The sequence below is a fragment of the Argentina silus genome, assembly GCF_951799395.1.
Source record: "Argentina silus genome assembly, chromosome: 5".
NCBI classification, from domain to species: Eukaryota; Metazoa; Chordata; class Actinopteri; order Argentiniformes; family Argentinidae; genus Argentina; species Argentina silus.
In genome coordinates this window covers 1,633,324-1,652,008 of record NC_139659.1, presented here as the reverse complement: position 1 = coordinate 1,652,008, position 18,685 = coordinate 1,633,324, and the positions used below count along the sequence as shown (strand labels likewise).

At 48.0% G+C, this 18,685-nt stretch overlaps 2 protein-coding genes across 2 annotated transcripts in view; one reads left to right on the top strand and one right to left on the bottom strand.

Moving 5' to 3' along the window:
- The window catches only part of LOC310804943 (putative E3 ubiquitin-protein ligase HERC1), a gene marked incomplete at its 5' end in the record, with an annotated part of 55,069 nt that extends 44,110 nt beyond the window's left edge, over positions 1-10,959 (bottom strand). Inside the window, 15 exons of the mRNA XM_083670398.1 lie at positions 19-151; positions 947-1,099; positions 1,507-1,740; positions 2,358-2,483; positions 2,777-2,942; positions 4,260-4,394; positions 5,518-5,689; positions 6,207-6,351; positions 6,616-6,743; positions 7,178-7,321; positions 7,504-7,600; positions 7,860-8,171; positions 8,579-8,761; positions 8,995-9,090; positions 9,943-10,959. Coding sequence (XP_083526524.1) covers positions 19-151; positions 947-1,099; positions 1,507-1,740; positions 2,358-2,483; positions 2,777-2,942; positions 4,260-4,394; positions 5,518-5,689; positions 6,207-6,351; positions 6,616-6,743; positions 7,178-7,321; positions 7,504-7,600; positions 7,860-8,171; positions 8,579-8,761; positions 8,995-9,090; positions 9,943-10,959 — 3,241 coding nt within the window. The remainder of the gene's footprint in view (positions 1-18; positions 152-946; positions 1,100-1,506; positions 1,741-2,357; positions 2,484-2,776; positions 2,943-4,259; positions 4,395-5,517; positions 5,690-6,206; positions 6,352-6,615; positions 6,744-7,177; positions 7,322-7,503; positions 7,601-7,859; positions 8,172-8,578; positions 8,762-8,994; positions 9,091-9,942) is intronic.
- A 5,235-nt stretch (positions 10,960-16,194) lies between these two features.
- Positions 16,195-18,418, top strand: esm1 (endothelial cell-specific molecule 1). The gene is made up of 3 exons (XM_083669425.1): positions 16,195-16,586; positions 17,273-17,419; positions 17,718-18,418. Exons 1-3 carry the CDS (start codon positions 16,280-16,282, stop codon positions 17,792-17,794), a joined length of 531 nt encoding a protein of 176 aa, XP_083525551.1. The 5' UTR covers positions 16,195-16,279; the 3' UTR covers positions 17,795-18,418.
- The last annotated feature ends 267 nt before the right edge of the window (positions 18,419-18,685 follow it).

The window sequence follows — 18,685 nt, the reverse complement described above, 5'->3', positions numbered from 1 at the left end:
CGGCGCCCCGGGTCTTACTGTGGAGCTTGAGGATGACGTGCTTGTCCAGGGAGCTGTCCTCCAGGAGGACCGTGGACCTCCTGAAGGTCTCTGCCGCGTAGGGCAGCAGCAGACACAGGTGCTTGTGGAGCAGCGTCACACTGCTATCGTCCTGTTGGGGGGGGGGGGGGGGGGCAGACGGAGGGGGGGGGGGGGGGGGGGACCAGGAAGAAGAAGAACACAGGATTTTTCCTTCTTCTAGCATTGTGACTGCCAATGGCCCCTGGTCCGAGCATTGATTACTTATCTTATCTTATGATGGATGAATGATGGATCGATGATTCAGATGATTCACTTACTTAAACAAATGTATTGTTGTAAGTCGCTGTGGATAAAGGCATCTGCTAAATGCCATCAATGTAAATGTAGGATTATGATCAACGCAACGCTCGTCATGTTTGTACATACAGAGGAGGGTCGGGAGCCCTGCGCACCAGACCCGGGTCAAACATATTTGAGATATTATCATACTGTGAAGACAGTATGATAATATGATATGAAATCATATGTGCCGTTTAGCTGACGCTGTTATCCAAAGCAACTTACACTCATCGAGTGTAACTTTATTAGGAACACTATACTATACACTGTACACTAATTGTGGCCATGAAGGGATGCACACGGTCAGCAACAACACTCAAATAGGCTGTGGCATTCAAGCGATAATTGATTGGTATTAACGGGCCCAAAGTGTGCCAAGAAAACATTCCCCACACCATTCCACCACCTCCACCATGAGAAGGTGTAGAGGTGTTCCTAATAAAGTGTTACGTGAGTGTCCATTGCAGTGAGTGTGTACTTTTTTCAGTATACATGGTCCTAGCGGGTATGAGACTGTGTGTAGGCCTACGTTCAGAAGGGGGGGTGCAGTAGGACAGTGCGGAGGCGGGCTGTGCGGGGGTCCCACCTCGGCGTTGGTGTAGATGTAGCAGTGGGCCAGCAGGTGTTTGTGTAGCGCTGACAGCAGGTGGTGGAAGTGGGAGGGAGGGTCCGTCTGTCTCTGGGGCTGACTGGACTGCTGCTTGTCGCTGTTCTTCTCCAGCTCGCCAAAGGCCCGTTCCTGCACGAACACGAACGTGCACACGCACAGACAGACAGACACACACAGAGACAGACAGACAGACACAGAGACACACACACACACACACACACACACACACACACACACACACACACACACACACACACACACACACACACACAGGGTTGGCCAGCTATAGTAAGCAACAACAAGAACACACCCCCATTACCATAATAATCCTACCGAGCTGAACCGAGCTGAGCTGTACTGTGCCGGCCTGATCAGGCATCAATGACGGAAAGGAACATCTCCAAGCCACGGTTGGCCTCTGTAGTGACTAACGTACCAACTGCCAAAGACTTCCGGAACACTCACCACCACCAAGAGTGCCAAGCCAACATGGCCGCCCGACATTGTAACTGTTCAACCCCCCCAAAGACTCGTACCGTGTAGAAGCCGATGCTCAGCAGCAGGGTCTTGAGCAGCACCTCCGCCAGGTGGAGGTGGTCGTGGGCCTCGGGGCTCCCTGAGGGCCGGTCCGGGCTGGTGGTGGTGGTGGTGGTGGGGGGGGCCGGAGGGGGGGCGCCGGCCGTCAGCTCCCCAGGAGAACTGTAGCCCAGCAGGGAGGCCACGTGGGACTGCTCCTGGAGGCTGTTGAGCACCATGTCCAGCTGTAGGCGCTGGGGAGGAGAGGGGGGGGAGAGAGAGAGAGAGAGAGAGAGAGAAGGAGAGAGAGCACAGTGTAAGGTTAAAGGTCGGGCCAGGGGTAACAGGTCCACTCTACCAGTCTTCCATTGCAAATATCCTGCATCTTTGTTTTCTGTTTTTTACTTTACTTATCTGATCTTGACTTCGATTTGATCTTTTTGTATTTTTTTGGTGTGTCCTTGAGTCTGAGAAAGGCGCTTTTAAATTGAATCTATTATTATTATTATTATTATTAAAGACTGCTATAATCCAGTAGTTCTGACAGTTCAGGGTTAGCTTCTAACCAAAAAGGTCACACAAATGTATCTGTCGACTTGATCTGTCTATTTGATTTATAACTATGACTAAAACCAGTTGGTATTCCATAGAAATGTTATTTTTTTGTGATCAATTATTTATTCGTACAAAGATCAGTTATGACGGACAGAATTTTATCTTATAGCTTGTAGAAATGCAACCTTCTGAGGCAATGAGTATTATTAGCACATGCTGCTTCTGTACAGTGTCTGGAGCAGTGCTCAGGTGTCCGACCTCAGGGAGCGGCACAGCGAGGTTCAGCGTGGCGCAGGTGTGTGTGCTGAGTGTTTACCTGGCCTTTGGAGAGGCTCTCCCAGCTCTCTGGGCCCTGAGGTAGGAGTGAGTGGAGGAGTTCAGTTCTCTCCCTGAGGGGGGGCAGCAGCAGTGACGCGCCGATGGAGAGGGTGTTCATCACCGCCTGCACAGGGACACACACACACACACACACACACACACACACACACACACACACACACACACACACACACACACACACACACACACACACACAGGATGTAACACATGACTCATAACAGTAGACTGTTCTTCCATAAATACAGCCACATTCCCAGCCGGCCACTCAGTTTCCTGTCACTGGAGTGGAAACTATTTATATTCCCAAACCCACGATAGGCTGGACTTGTACGTGGTCCTTTTGATAGGAGCTGGTCTGTCTGTATAGGTTGGTTGGTTGGTTGGTTGGTTGTTTACCTGTTGTATGGAGTCAGGTACACTGGAGTCGATGAGCCTGAAGAGCAGGTTGCGGAGGGGCCTTCCCTGGGCCCCCAGGACTGTGGCCCCTGTACCCCCAGCGTGGGCCAGGGACAGGTGGATGGACAGCAGCTTCATACACAGAAGAACAAACTGCTGGTGCTCCCTGTGAAAGAGAGAGAGAGAGAGAGAGAGAGAGAGGGGGTCAGAGTGTAAGTGTACATGTACGTGTGTAAGTGTCTGTATAAGTGTGTGTGTGTGTGTCTCTTTTAACAAGGCCAGCAGAAAGAACAAGTGTCCTTCAGATCAGGCCCTTATGTCCTCCAGCTCCTGCTGCTTGCCTCGACATTGGTGCCAGATTCTCCCTCTCCGAGAGAGAGAGGGAGAGAGAGAGAGACAGAGACAGAGAGAGAGAGAGAGAGAGAGAGAGAGAGCGGGGGTTGGAACCGTAGCTCTACGGCTGGAACGCTTAAATCGCATCAAATGATCCCACACTCTCACAAAGAGCATCTGAGCTAATTTGATAAGGCCTCAGGGTTTCATTTTCTCAAGAGAGGAGGAAGGGGGTCAAGAGTGGAGCTGTTGTACGCATTGATTCAAAGCATGACTTGGTTACGGCAGCGAGAGTTTCACAGCCAACCAGAGCCATCCTCTGCTTCTCCCCTCGTTACACTCATTCCTTCATATGGAATAAATCAGATCCCCATATTAGAAAGCCTACTGAGAATGCAGGCTCTTACATAACATGAGCCTAGTATCATAGGTGCTTGACACACTACGGGGCTAACCTCGTCCTTTCACGCATCTGGGCGGAAATGTCTGGGAGCAAGACGACTGCACTAATATACAATATATAATATATAATAATATATATATACAGTACCAGTCAAAAGTTTGGACACACCTTGCCAAGAGTGTGCAAAGCTGTCAACAAAGCAAAAGGTGGCTACTTTGAAGAATCTAAAATATAAAACATATTCTGGTTTGTTTAACACTTTTTTGTTTATTACATAATTCCATATGTGTTCCTTCATAGTTTTGATGTCTTCAATATTAATCTACAATGTAGAAAATAATACAAATAAAGAAAAACCATTGAATGAGAAGGTGTGTCCAGACTTTTGACTGGTACTGTATAATATATAATATATACCATTTAACTGATGCTTTTATCCAAAGCGACTTACATTGCAGTGAGTGCATACAATTCAGTATATATGGTCCCAGCAGGAATCGAACCCACAACCTAAGCATTGTTAGCGCCATGCTCTACCAACTGAGCCACAGAGGACCACGCCAGGGCTGACACAAACCAAACTGTGCTGGCTCAGACATTTCCCTGTCGCACCATACTTTCCAGCTCTGTTTCAGCTGCCATGGTGGCTGCGTAGCCAGGCCAGACCCAGTACGGCCTGGCTCGGCTCGGCTCGGCTCTGTGGTGTGAGGTGTGACTGGGGTATTCCGGTGCAGAACGGCGCCGTACCTCTTGGAGGGGAAGGGGGCGGGCGGGGTGTCCCCCCCTATGCTGTCACAGTAGCGTTCCAGGAAGCTGCGGAGGTACGTGAAGGTGCTCTCCTCCAGGTCCACACAGAAGGGTCTGTGCCACGCCACCAGCTGCCTACCAAACAGGGAGGCAAGAGTCACACAAACGCACCCCCATGGACGACGCAGGAGCACCCCCATGGACGACGCAGGAGCGGTGAGGTGAGGTGGGGTGAGGCCAGGTGAGGTGAGGTGAGGAGAGGTCAGGTGAGGTGAGGCCAGGGGAGGTGAGGTCAGGTCAGGTGAGGTGAGGTGAGGTGAGGTGAGGTGAGGTCAAGTGAGGTGAGGTCAGGTCAGGTCAGGTGAGGTGAGGTGAGGTGAGGTCAGGTCAGGTGAGGTGAGGTGAGGTCAGGTCAGGTGAGGTGAGGTGAGGTCAGGTGAGGTGAGGTGAGGTCAGGTGAGGTGAGGTGAGGTCAGGTGAGGTGAGGCCAGGTGAGGTGAGGTGAGGCGAGGTGAGGTGAGGGAGAGCACAGCGCAGCACGGAAGGAGGGGACAAACTGCAGGTAGCACACGCCCAACACTAAACAGAAGCGTCTGATGTATGACATTAGTTTAACTAGACGAGACAATGTCAAGAACAAGATCCAACGACGGAGGAACATGTGTTCCTTCATTAATCAAATAGATGGATTAGAACCATGAATAATTCAATTCAATAACCTACTTTATTTGTCTCTTTTGGGAAATCAGGCTAGAGTGTAGCACTGTATCACTGAATACTACAGAGGGGCTCACGGTACACAGATACAAATATATATATATATATATATATATATATATATATATATATATATATATATATATATATATATATATATATACACACACAGATACAAATATATCACACGGATATCAAGCCTGACTATTTTTAACGTTGAAACTTTTAGCTGCATCTTCCAACTGCAGCTCTACTTTCTGAGGTCCTACCGACTCAAAACCCATCTGCTTAAACGTCCTTTTAATCTTTAACTATTTGTATTGTTGTTGCTGCTGCTTCTGTTTGACTTTTTATTTATCTATCTATTCTTGTTCTCTCCATGGAATGTGGTGTCTTTGAGTACTAAGAAAAGCTCTATACAAAATAAATGCATTATTATTATTATTATAGATAATTATATATATATATATATATATATATATATATATATATATATATATATATATATATATATATATATATATATATATATTATTATTACCTGTCAGTGGGGACTGCAGTCCAGGCTAGGCTGTGGGAGGTGCCCGCTGTGATCTGCTGGATGGACACTCCCTCTAGGCCAATCACCTTCTTCGGCTTGGTGACGGGCGTGGAGGTGTGGCCCTGCCCACACTGGCCCATGGCGTTGTTGCCCCACGCGTACACCTCGTTCTCTGAGGAGGAGGGACACAAAACGACCTCATCAATGTCCTACAGTTAACACTACAAACAGCAGACAAATGTCCTACAGATAACACTACAAACAGCAGACAAATGTCCTACAGTTAACACTACAAACAGCAGACAAAGACAAACAAGTTGTTGTTGCGCTCTAGTGGAGGAGTGGGGTGTTTGTTGACATATTTGAGGGTCATATGTTGTGTACCCCCTCTCTAGTCTATTTTTTTTAATTATTATTTTTTTTTTTTATTACTTTTTTTTTTTTTTATCTGCAGCTCTAGTCTATTCACTCTTGATGAAGATGGCAAGCTAAATGCTTATATATTGTGGTCCAGGGGAGGCTGGTGGAGGTAGAAATCAGAGGACGGGCTCAATGTAATTCCATTCATTACAACGAGCCCGTTCTCCGATTTCTACCTCCACCAGCCTCCACTGGTGGGGTCATTGTACATGATCGTGAGTGACCTCTGATAAGCATGTCTAGAAACAGAAGGTTATGTCCTCTCTTACCGTGGGACAGAGCGAGACAGTGGCTATCCCCACAGGAGATATCAATGATCTTGGTCACGCTCAGCTCCTCAATGAACCTGGGCCTGAGCGAAGTCGTTTCAGAGGAGCCGCAACCCAGACATGAACCACAGCCCCACGCAAACACCTGGGGTAGGTCACAACGTCAGGCAACACTCGTAGAAACACATCATGTAGAAAAGATACAGGAGCTTATTCAGGAGGGATAAATATCAACAACGTTGCAAATAGAAATGCCATATAAAGAGCTGAAACCAATACAATTCCTCTGCAACAACAATATATGTATTTCTATTTGAAACTTCACTAACCACCCTCCCTGAATAAGATGCAGATTCAATACTGTTTGCGTAAAGGGGATATACGCAATATACATGTTGCAGTACCGTACCTGTCCTGCAGAGGTCAACGCCAGAGAGGACTGGCTCCCAGCGCACACTTTCCTGATTATGAAGCCGTGCAGCGCTTCTACGACCTTGGGCCTGTACACACGGTTGGTGTCCCCGTGACCTAGTTTACCTGCAGGGGGACAAACACAGCAACATTCGTCACAAGCGAACTCAGCAAGATCTGTCACAGCAAGATCTGTCACAGCAAGATCTGTCACAGCAAGATCCATCACAAGCAAAAACAGCAACATCTGACAGCAACATCCCTCACAACCCCAGTAGCTCAGAAAACACGTGTGCATTGATTGTTTATGGATATTTGGCCCCAGCAAGAATCTACCCTAGAGGACTCTGTCCTCTAACCAACTGAGCCACACAGGACTTCTCACAGACGGACAAATATGAATCGTCTTAGGTGTTAGTGACGTTTCTAAACGTAGTTGGGTTTCCAGTATTATCATGACCAAGGAACCTCATTAAGCCAGACAGATACTGCAGATGCCGGGTGTTTACTGTGTGTCTGTGTGTCTAAGTTGACCGGAGTTCATCCCTGAACACTCGTACCGTTGTCGCCGCCTCCGAATGACCAGACGATGCGCCCGTCCTGAGCCACGGCGATGGTGTGGGAGCTTCCGCAGGCCGCTTGGCCCACCCCACTGATGTCCTTGACCAGGGTGGGGACGTTCCGGCTGTGGCTGTCACTGTGGCCTGGCAGGAGAGAGAGAGGACTCCCGTCAGCTCAGCGAGCTGCCATCTGTGCTTTATCTCGCACAGTTCAAAAATGCCATAGAAAGGAACCGAATTGAGGTATTGGTTAGGAAGTTTGTCACCAACACATTCCATTTTCCAGTATTACCTATGTTCCCTACTGGATGTTACAAATATTGTACCTAGTCTTCCGAAGTCCCCTTCTCCCCATGTGTACAGCTCTCCATCGTTAGTGACGGCAGCACTGTGTCTGTAGCCTGCAGACACACACACCACAACCTGGCGGACAGAAACAAAGAGGAAGGAACTCTCAATGAACTGTGCCAACATCCGCAAACACACATCTCCAACAAATCTATGATAAACACCTTTACAATACACCTCTTTACATATAAATCCACAACGAGCAAGGGTCACAACGAGCAAGGGAAATCTATTTAATTCAATGTGGATTCGAATGGGGGATATCTGTTCTATTCGTTCTATTTCTATGGGTCTCCACTGCATTGCCAGCACGCTGTACAGTGCAGCGCAGTACCTTGCCCTGCAGAGGTCCTTGTATGATTTTGGGGTACTTCTGAGTGGCGCTGTTCCCGTGGCCCAGCTTGCCGTAGTCTCCGTCCCCCCAGCTGAACACCTCCCCCTCCGCCGTCACGGCCAGCGTGTGGCCGTCAGACCCCTTGGACGAGGACACCTTGCGCATGTTCCTGGGGGGCTCCAGCACCAGCTTCTTGGGCATGGACTGGTTGTTGGAGTCGCCCAGGCCCAGCCGGCCGTAGCTGCCCTTCCCGCAGGCCTTGACCGAGCCGTCGGCCGACACAGAGAAGGTGCAGTACTGGCCCGCTTCGATCTGCGGAGAGGGGAAGTGGAAAGAAGATACGGTCATTCAATTGTGAACTAATCCCAAAATGGAAATGGCATCATTCCCTCATGAATTCAAAATGCATTTAGCGATACAGCATGTAATCCACTTAACCATGCTGCCTCCATGTGGTTGCCATAGAGAAAAGAGGAAGCATTTTGTTCCCACTTCTACAGCCTTGGGCAAGACTGAGCATATTCCCCCTCTATATACTGTACGTCATAAAGACATTGTCTACATGCAAGTCTATTAGCCTTATCCAAAGCGACTTACAAGTATATTTGTCTAAGTAAGTGAATCAACTATACTATCAGTCATCGTATAAGTAAAACCTTCCATAAGAACCAAAAGTGCCATCGGCAGTCACAAGATGCTGGAGATGGGGTTGTTTGTACCATTTGGGCATCGCTGAAGCCCTGTGCCAGTTTGGGCTGCAGGATCTTCTCCAGCGTGCCCTCGGCCAGCTGGTGACTGCTGTTGCTGCCCCACACGTACACCATGACAGCGTCGTTCTCCACGCCGGGGGTGGCCGAGCCCGTGCTACAGGAGCAGAGGCAGTTGGAGGCCAGGTTACAGATCTGGGGAGGGAGAGGGGACACCCACAAGAGTCAGTCAATGTCATTGTACAATAGTGATGAAGACAGATTTTGGAAGTCCCAACTTTTAAAGTGATGTATTTTTGGACCGTTAATATCCATCTGTTTCTGTTGTTAACTGGTAAACGGCCATGTGGATGTCCATTAAACTTGAACTTGAAAAGACCACCGGCTTCTTCCCTGAATGACTTCAGCGAGCTGCTGTACTAACGCACCTCTTCGAACAGGCAGAGGGCGACGTGGGAAAGGCTGCAGAGTCCATCGACATCCTTCTTCAGCACCTGAGTACTGGGAGAGTCGCCGCGGAAGCCCTGAAGGGAAATTCAAATAATAACAATTCATTTTCTTCAATAAAAAAAACAACAGTTTCACCAGAACAGTTTGCTGCCAGGTTAGCACAAAACACATTATCATGAGACTAGTCCAGGAAGCACTAGGCTTGCTTTCAGGAAATGAGCCTTTTATGCATAAAGCGCTGATATTTTGGGACCATATCAAGTGATAAGAAATGTAAGCCAGTCGGCATTAGCCACAAAAACAAGCCCACTCAACAGTAGCCTGTCTGGACGTCCTCTTCTCATATCTACAGCTGAGGTCAACTTGACAAATCTGGCTGGAGTTCTTCATCAAATCATGCAGAAGAAAAGCCTTCTGGTGGAACATTTCCCACTGATTAAGAGAGGGATAAATCAACTGGACACACTGGGCACGGCTGCACAGAGGAACGGGCTTTTAGCTCCAGGCATCGCGCCAGGAAACAAGAGTCAAATGAAAAAGAAAATGTGATTTACAATGGCGGGGAAATGCTCCTGCCCTCCTCCTGCACAATACCTCGGCGGAATATCAAAGGCTCCATTGGAAGGGATGTCGGTGGTACTGAATGCAGACCGGCTGATTAGCTCGAGGCTAGAAGGTAAGTGAGTGTGTGTGTGTGTGTGTATCTAGACAGGGCACATACAGGGAGTTAATCAGTGTCTAAATCCATCACTATTTGGCACTGCATCATCCTGGTGCTTTACTCAGAGCACTTTAAATCGATACTCTGTCTGGCCAGGCATGGCCACCCTCTCCCAGAGACATAATGATCAAATAAAAATAGCTTAGCATAAGCACCGCTTTTACTGATGCTCCAGCCTGAGCAGAGAGGAAGGAAGGACACTTACCGAGTATTGCCTCATTTGGAGCAGGGTTTGATGGATGAGGTCATATCCCACTCCACCCTCTGACTTTGCCTGCTGCGCTCCTGAGGAGGAGGTGGTGGACGAGGGGGAGGAAGTGGAGGAGGAAGAGGTGACGGAGGAGGGTGAGGCGGCGGAGGCAGCCAGAGCCACCTCCACCCACTCCAGCAGGAAGCGCAGGGAGCCCCTCTGCACGGCAAGGCCCAGAAGCAGCTCCAGCGCCAGCCTGCGGCCGGCCCGGTCCGCCCCCCCGCCGCCCCCGCCTCCCCCGCTCACAGACGTCTTCTTCAGGAAGTCAGCCACCTGTGCCAGGCAGTCCAGTCCCACGGCGGGGATCTTGTTCTCATTGGCCAGCGAGAGCGGCGGCAGAGAGGCCAGCACAGAGGAGGCGGTGGCCAGAACGTCATTGCACAGCGCCGCCCCCGGGTCCTCGCGGGCGTAGCGCCAGTTCTGCTGCAGCAGGGCGAACAGCAAGCTCAGGCCCGTCCGAACACCCATCTCGATCAGGACGTCTGTGCCCGACTTGGCCCGGCCGCCGCCCCCGCCGGCCAGCCACGAGGTGTCCGAGGCGGGCTCCAGGGCGCCGCTGTCGGCGCTGGCGATGGCCTGGGGCGGAGGGGTGGTCCGGAAGCGGTCGTGGTACTTGCTGTGGAGGGCGTAGTAGATCCTCTGGAGGACCACCAGCCTGTGGTGCAGGCCCAGGGCGTAGGGGGTGCGGGCCAGCATGCGGTGGGCCAGGCAGCGCTGGCTGTGCAGCAGGGCCGACAGGTACTCCTCCCGCTCCTCGCCGGCGCTGGACTCATACTGGAAGTCGGGCAGGCGCGGGCCGATGAGGTCCTGGACGGGCTGGGCCAGACCCACCACCTCCTTGTTGTGGAGGAGCTTGGCGTAGAGGGCGGCGGCCCCCGGGCGCGTAGCCGTCTGGACGCTGTCCTCCGACGCCCAGGAACTGTTCAGATGCTCCTGCCACTTCAGCATCACATGGGTCTGGCAAGGCACCATTACTGATCATTATCTACACTGAGGAGCGCAGCTGAAGGGAGAGAGAGGGGAAGGGGAGAAAAACCTGGATTAGAGGTTGTAGGGTGAACATAACATTTCCACAAAAGACAGAAACACAATAGAATGCACAAATTCTATATGACCAGAGAACTTTGCATAGCTCATTTAGACAGGGTTAAAAATGTTGTCTAAATTGACGTTTACAAATGAATGGCATCTCCTCTGGTCTCCGTCTCTCTCTCTGTGTGTGGATTGAGGGCAGCATTTGTTTCTCAGACATAAAGGACACAGCAGGCCCATGTCTGCTGCCAGAGACCCAAGGCCAAGGGCCTGTTCCATCCCGAGGCCCTCCTTCATTTAGACATGAGCTCCATGTCCTGCCGTTTCTCCCCCCACCCCTCCCCCCCCCCCTCCGAGAGCGCTGCAGGTATCAGTCCTTGCCCTCGCCCTGCCTCCCCCGGTGGGGGGGGGGGGGGGGGGGGAATGACGCCAGCTGGGCCTGTAGATTCAGGCGTGGTGACGTTGATAAGCAGCAGCTAATCTAGCACAGTAATGAGTCAACGTGCTTAGAGCGCGGCTCCCCCTAGAGGCTTTCAATGTCTTCTCATGCCCTCTGGCTTACGCAAGCCCAAAAAACTGGGGCTCTGTCTTAGACACGACGTGACATGAAAATAGGCTAGGTAGGGCACACACACACACACACACACGTTCCAGCGCAGTAAAGGAACACCTCTGATGCTCTGATCCATATGTGGATAACCCATATATGGACTATCATAACAAGTTGCTGTGGTCAACAGGAGTAGTGATAGTAAGGCAACGTGAGCCCTCGTGTGATTTTATTTATAAATACTTTCTGTTTTCAGTGTCACGCCACTGCATCGTCCCTCAGCTGGCCAGTGGTCACATGACTGGATGACACACTATCCTACTGCTCCATGCTCAGCCCTGCTGGCTACAGGCTTACCTCCAACCGTACGGGGGACATTCTCAAAACCACTTTTACACCGCTCGGATCATAGGGGAGGCTCCACTGTTTGTAAATAAGGCACAGCACATAGAAACACACACACACCTAGAGGCACAACACACACACACACCTAGACGCACAACACACACACCTAGAGGCATAATACACACACACACACACACACACACACACACACACACACACACACACACACACACACACACACACACACACACCATCTACAGTGTAAGCTGCCTAAGCTGTAACAATATGCCTGAAGCACAAACTACTACTATGCCAATGACTACCTAACCAACTGTGTAACAGAGGTGACAGAGAGATCTCATGCTAGCCTCCTACTGAGATGCCCTGCCTGGGAGCTGGAGACATGCGTTGGCTCCACCAGCTCATGCCTGGGCCTTATCTCCAGTTTGGGCATGTCGTCCACGTACAGTAGGAGACACACACATTTCACCGTCAATCTCAATAGTTAGGTGGATATCATGATATCATCATCGACTAGGGCTTAGCCTTAACGACTCACACATCTAGGCTGTCGTTGTCAGTGTGGAACAACAGCATTCTCAGAACAGGCCTTGATCTTGTGAGCAAGCAACGCATGTCAACAACTCTGACGAGACAGAGCCTTCAGCTGTCGATAAAGAATGCAAGAACATCATTAATTAGCCTTGGAAGAGGCTCGGCTACACTTTGTTACGGATGCGCTGACTATCATACAGAATGTAGATCAAATACAGACGACCATGGAGAAGTGGTCGGTAGTTTGAGAGCCCTAGGCCTGCCCTTCATCTAGAATAGGCTAGGTCAGCTCCTCTTCGATCCACACATTACAGTAGTGGAGAGTGGGTTGAAGACAAGTATCCAATATCACCCTGTTTGATCTGGGAGATCAAGGTCTGTTGAAGTGCCTCCTCTCTCTCTCTCCTCAGACACTTGAGGTTCAGAAGAAATGGACAGTGCATTGACACTCATCAGCCTACAGCCTTCATGCAACGTGCGTTACCGGTAGGCTAAGTGCAACATGGTTGAGGAACATGACCCATTACAAGTGTGAGAGCTAGGCTACTTATGGGACCGACAATTATGTGAGTCTCTCTCTCTCTCTCTCTCTCTCTCTCTCTCTCTCTCTCTCTCTCTCTCTCTCTCTCTCTCTCTCTCTCTCTCTCTCTCTCTCTCTCTCTCTCTCTCTCTCTCTCTCTGTCTCTGTCTCTCTGTCTCTCTCTGTCTCTCTCCCTCCCTCCCTCTCTCTCTCTCTCTCCCTCCCTCTCTCTCTCTCCCTCTCCCTCTCTCCCTCTCTCCCTCCCTCTCTCTCTCTCTCTGAGTGCTACCGTCAAAAGGCTCATCCAAGACAGGCCACATGCAGCTCCCTCGCCCATCCCAAGCCTTAGGCCTAGCTTGGGCCTATATGGTTTCCAGTAGACAGAAATAACAGGAAGCTTCTTTTAAGAGAGCAACATAACAGTAACCGGTGCTTGACAGCGAGTAGAGGCCTGCTGCTCCCAAGATAGCTGACTGTGCAACCCTCCCTTGAGCCCAACTAGACGTTAACCAACCTGCCATCTGGACGGACAAGATGGAAAGACACGCCAGTCTATCACCAGTAACATTAACGTCAATGAGGGCCTTCCACTTTGTCTAGTATCAGGTTTACCAACCCCAGACCTGTCAGGCTGTCTTGCTTATTTACTATATGCCAGCGCAAATGTACAGGTTAGGTTACATGTTACTAATAATACATGCAAATACTAAGGGGAGGTCATAAAGCTGAACTGAAATCTAAATGCCACCATGTACTGAGTACTGAACAACAAAACAGAAGTCCATGCTAAGCTTCTCTAAATAAACGTTATCCATCCAGTTTAGAAACTGACCACGATCTGGGCCAGCTATCTGTTTTTAGCCAGGCGTCAACAACGGATCGCAATCAATAGGATTCCTGCAGACACCGGACTCTAATGCCAATCAATCCTGAAATCAGGTTTCAACCATCACTGAGCACAGCCACCGAGCTGGGCTCCCAGTGTACCAAATCCAGCTGCAACTTGCTTCCATGCTTAAGATGACAAATGTCATTGTCTGTGACATGCCTTGGCAAACAAGTGTCAACTGTCAACTGTAACTGTAACGACAACACGGGGTACAATAGATGCCACACATTCGTTCTCCAAGGATAGGTTTGTCTGTCATGATACACCAGGCGTTAGGCTAAAACAGTTGTTACACTGGCAGCTATCCCCACGGGTATTCCCATGCATGGCTGACACAGGTTTACTGTAAACATCTGTCTGCGAAGACAGTCACTGGTTGAGGATGGAAACACGTCCGAGCCTGTAGGAAGCTCCTGCAGCTAGTTACTGTTCTAGGCAATGGTTGCATGGGAGAGGTTCAATACCTAGCCTAACAGTAACACCTGCACTACAGGGAGTAGTAGGCGGTACAGTAGTATCGAGATGACAGCTAGAGTCACAGTTGTCATTACTTCCCAATTACAATGAGTAGTCAGCTCGATCTAGTCTCTATCATGTTTGCTGTTTGAGACACAGAGAAGCCTTTTTTTTTATTGACAAGACAAGCTGGTCACAGCATCTTGACACAAATCGAATACAATTGGAAGCTATCAGTGCGAGCTAACGTTAGCTAGCTGCACCAGCCGGTACATGTCAGCTTGACATTCGCTAGCAACGAGCCATGTTGTTGCAGCATCGCTTAGCTAACGTTCCTAAGACGTTGCATAAGCAATTAGGAGTCTGACGAGTTGCCATCAGCAATAACACACGTAACACACATGCATTTGACATGATAGCTTACCTCTCTTGTAAGTGTCATTCACACCGGGTGTCTCTGTCTGCTTTCCACGCAAGCTTAGTAGCGAGCCTGTGCTAGCTAGCTAATGCTACAGGCAGCTGGCGCTGGCGACCACTGCCGCTGACCAAGCCCTCCAGTTCAGTTGACAGCCAGCTAGCTAGTTAGCAACAACAACAGCAAACAAGTTTGGCAAAAAAGCTTATTCTGTAGCCGGCTATGGTTAATAATAACGATTCGATAACCGGTTAAATCATGTATCTAGCTGTTCCCGATCGGGCTACGGTTTCCAGTCAGGACAGGCCGAGGGAAGCGGTCCGCTGTTCTCGGTCAGTCAGCCTGGTTGCCATGAAGAACAGCAGCGCAGAACCGCGTTTGACGAACAGCGCAGCGCGTCCGGCGTCAGCAGCGCAGGGACACCACGTCATGCAGGACACCAATGTGACTTTTAAACACTTACATTTTACATTTACATTTCACATTTATGGCATTTATCAGACGCCTTTATCCAAAGCGACTTACAACAAATACATTTGTTTAAGTCAGTGAATCGTCTATCCATCAGTCATCGTAAGATAAAGTAATCAATGCTCGGACCAGGGGCCATAGGCAGTCACAATGCTAGAATTTTTAATACATTTTAAACAAAGTTGGATTAAAATATCAGAGTTGATCATGTCAAAATGTACTATTTTATGAGCTAACAGAGTTCACATTATTGTAGAGAAAAGGGGGAAATAGGCCTAGGAATTCCTCTGTAAAAGACAAGAAGCAATAGGCCTGCATACATAATCAATATATACATAAAATAATTAAACATTTAATTGAATAGAACCTAATTAATTACATCTGTAATTTGTAACTTCTGGCATTACTAGACCTAATGTATTATTATTATTTTGGATATGGATATGCATGTGCTGTCATCAATAATAATTAACGCGTGTGTGTGTGTGTGTGTGTGTGTGTGTGTGTGTGTGTGTGTGTGTGTGTGTGTGTGTGTGTGTGTGTGTGTCTGTGTCTGTGTCTGTGTCTGTGTCTGTGTCTATGCCTGTGGCTGTGTGTGCCTGTGTCTGTGCGCGCGTAATTAATTTTCATAGAAAAATCTATCGATCAACCATTTAGTTTAAAGAAATTACATAACTGTAATAGGGTCAAGTGAGGAACCAGGAACTCCAGGTCAAAGGCCCACCTTATGCGTCGACACACAAACAAACTAAACATAATTAATGACATCAGTTTGCAAGAATTTCAATTCATGGATGACAGCTTAGTGTTAATCCCACTTCCATGCCGGATTTCTAAAACAAGGGGGCAGGCTGGCAAATAGACGACAACACCGGATTGAGGAAATTGACGAGGGCAATGAGCAAAACAAACTTGTTTTAAAGCTGATAACCATGCAACCTGGTGTATTAAGTCACTCCGGTCCACCCAAGCAGCCAGGCGTCGTCTGTCCAGAAGAGCTCTTCCAAATCTATCCAGTAAGGCAGTAATTTGCGCTCCCTACGAATCCAAGATCCGGGGATGTATTTTCTCCTTTTCACAGTATTGTCTATATTGGTGGCGCGAGATGCTGAGGCTTGGGGAGCAAGTGTCAAGTACGCTGTAAACTGCCCGGAGCGATGCAACGTGGAGCTGTGTGGAGGAACTCAGCGCTGCAGACGGACAGTCTTGGATGACTGCGGCTGTTGCCAGGTCTGTGCAGCCGGCAGAGGGGAACACTGCTACCGCACAGTGTCGGGGATGCACGGGGTGAAGTGCGGACCAGGATTATTCTGCGAGTTCTATAAGGACGAGGACGACTATGGAGATGAATATGGCATTTGCAAAGGTAATTATATTCACCGTGACGCACCTACAGTAGTATACGCATCACTGTCTGTCACGAATACGAACGAATTTATGTAAAAGATAGCCAATTGTTCAGAATACCCTGTATGACACATGAGTTTAGGTATGGTGTGCTGATACGGTTGTATCTGTGTTATATGCTTCCAATAGCCTACAGCTATGAGGGTCCTTTCGATCCCATCTAGGCCTACTGCAGGAATATCTTCATTCATGATTACTGTCATTACCATTATTGACATTTTCTGTATTCATAAAAGTCATAAGAGTTACACAAATTGAAACAGATGTGACAAAAAGAGAGTATATGAATTTAAGATCTTCTCTGCTACTATATTCCACTATGGACGCTTAGTGATGCAGCCTTGATTAAAAGCGTCTTTTAAACTGTTCAAATGGTATTAAGAATGTCCCCCCCCCCCCACACACACACACACACACACTCATCACTCATACAGTATATACATCAATGACTCAGTAAATGACATGAGGTGATCAGTAAATGACAATTTCAGTCTGCCTTATTACCTACATTTACGTGTTACCGTAGATTTAAATCATTTAGCAGGCGCAAGACGTTGTTTGTTTTGTTTTTTTATTCCAATTACCTTCTTTTCTCTCTGTCATGTACAATAAATAATGACGGACGTGTCTTTGGCGTTCTGACAGATTGCATGTACGGAACATATGGACTAGAGTGTCGCAAGACGTGCAGCTGCAAAGCCGGAGGTGTCTGTGACAGGGAGACGGGCGCCTGTCTCACCTTCAAGTTCTTCGCCAAAATCGCCAGCAAGCTAAAGGCTCAGTCTCATCCAGGTACGTGACTGAGATGTGACCTGTGTGTGAGTGAGTGACCAATCGATTCCTTTATCAAATGGAGTCTTATTAAAGCAGTGAGAGAGAATGAGAAGTGAGCCAAAGTGACAACAGTGTTGGTTATAGATTTTGATATCTGGTTATAGACACGATCGAATGCCAGTCCAGCATTGTAATGCGTTTATGATGATGTTATAGTTGTTATTTGAATCACTTTCTTCATCTTTATGCACATTGCTGGTATTATGTTGAATGAAGGGTTTTGTCCTGACCAAGGGCATTTGTTTTGTCATTTCAGGAGGTGAGATGGGCTCAGGAGAGGACAGTCAGAATGCAGACAGATCCTCTGCTCCAAAGTGGTTGACCCCTCGCTGACACGCAATACCAAAGACTTTTACTTTATTCTGTGTAAATGTAGCATAGTAGTAACTTAAATGACTGAAGGATATATTTTATTATGTTTAAAGAAAAAAACGGTTTTCTACGATATTTCAAAAGTACAGTACCAACTCCCCGTCACCGTTATGATCCTGTTTGTTGTTGTGTTGTAATAAAATATGAAGAGGGTAAAATGCACTGTGATGTAAACTGTTTGAATACAAATGTACATGAATTCTGCATTTAAACAGAGTATGAATATGATATAGAATGTCTATTACAATAAAATGCCTCTCTGAGCTAGTGAGTTACACTACAGTAGGTATGTTTTAAAGTCCTCCAGTGATAAGAGAAATCGGTGGGACCAACTGATCAACATAATAGATTATCCATCTAACTCGTTTTATGAACATTTTGTACAAATATGATATGACCCCCAAATATTTGATGCATACAGCATCTCCTCTTTTCTCCAATGTGCAGTAAAGTATGTTATCTGAATTGTTGTTGTTTTTTTCCAAAGGAGTTTTTATTTTTCTAATATCTGTGCCCACATGGAACAAAATATATTATGTCATATTTCAACAGTCAGTGTACAGTGTATGGTCTCACAATTAAACCAAAGTTCTCGAATGAAATTCTGTGTCTGTAGTATTCATTGCTCCAATTGTATGAAAGTTACAGTACAAATACAAATACAAGTACAGTAAGCCCTCAAGCAAAGTCACAAAGAGATCAACTCCTGTATATAATCACCAAATCAGGGGAGGCTGCTGGAGGTAGAAATCACATGTTTGATACCATTCCTCATTCCGTCCACCGATTCCTGCCTCCACCAGCCTCCCCTGCACCAAATATATTATTTCTCTGCAATTATGATAACATTAA

Coding starts and splice junctions, on each gene's coding strand:
- esm1 (XM_083669425.1), top strand. CDS start 16,280: ATGTATTTTCTCCTTTTCACAGTATTGTCTATATTGGTGGCGCGAGAT. Junction 16,587..17,272: donor TGAATATGGCATTTGCAAAG/GTAATTATATTC, acceptor GCGTTCTGACAG/ATTGCATGTACGGAACATAT. Junction 17,420..17,717: donor AAAGGCTCAGTCTCATCCAG/GTACGTGACTGA, acceptor TTGTCATTTCAG/GAGGTGAGATGGGCTCAGGA.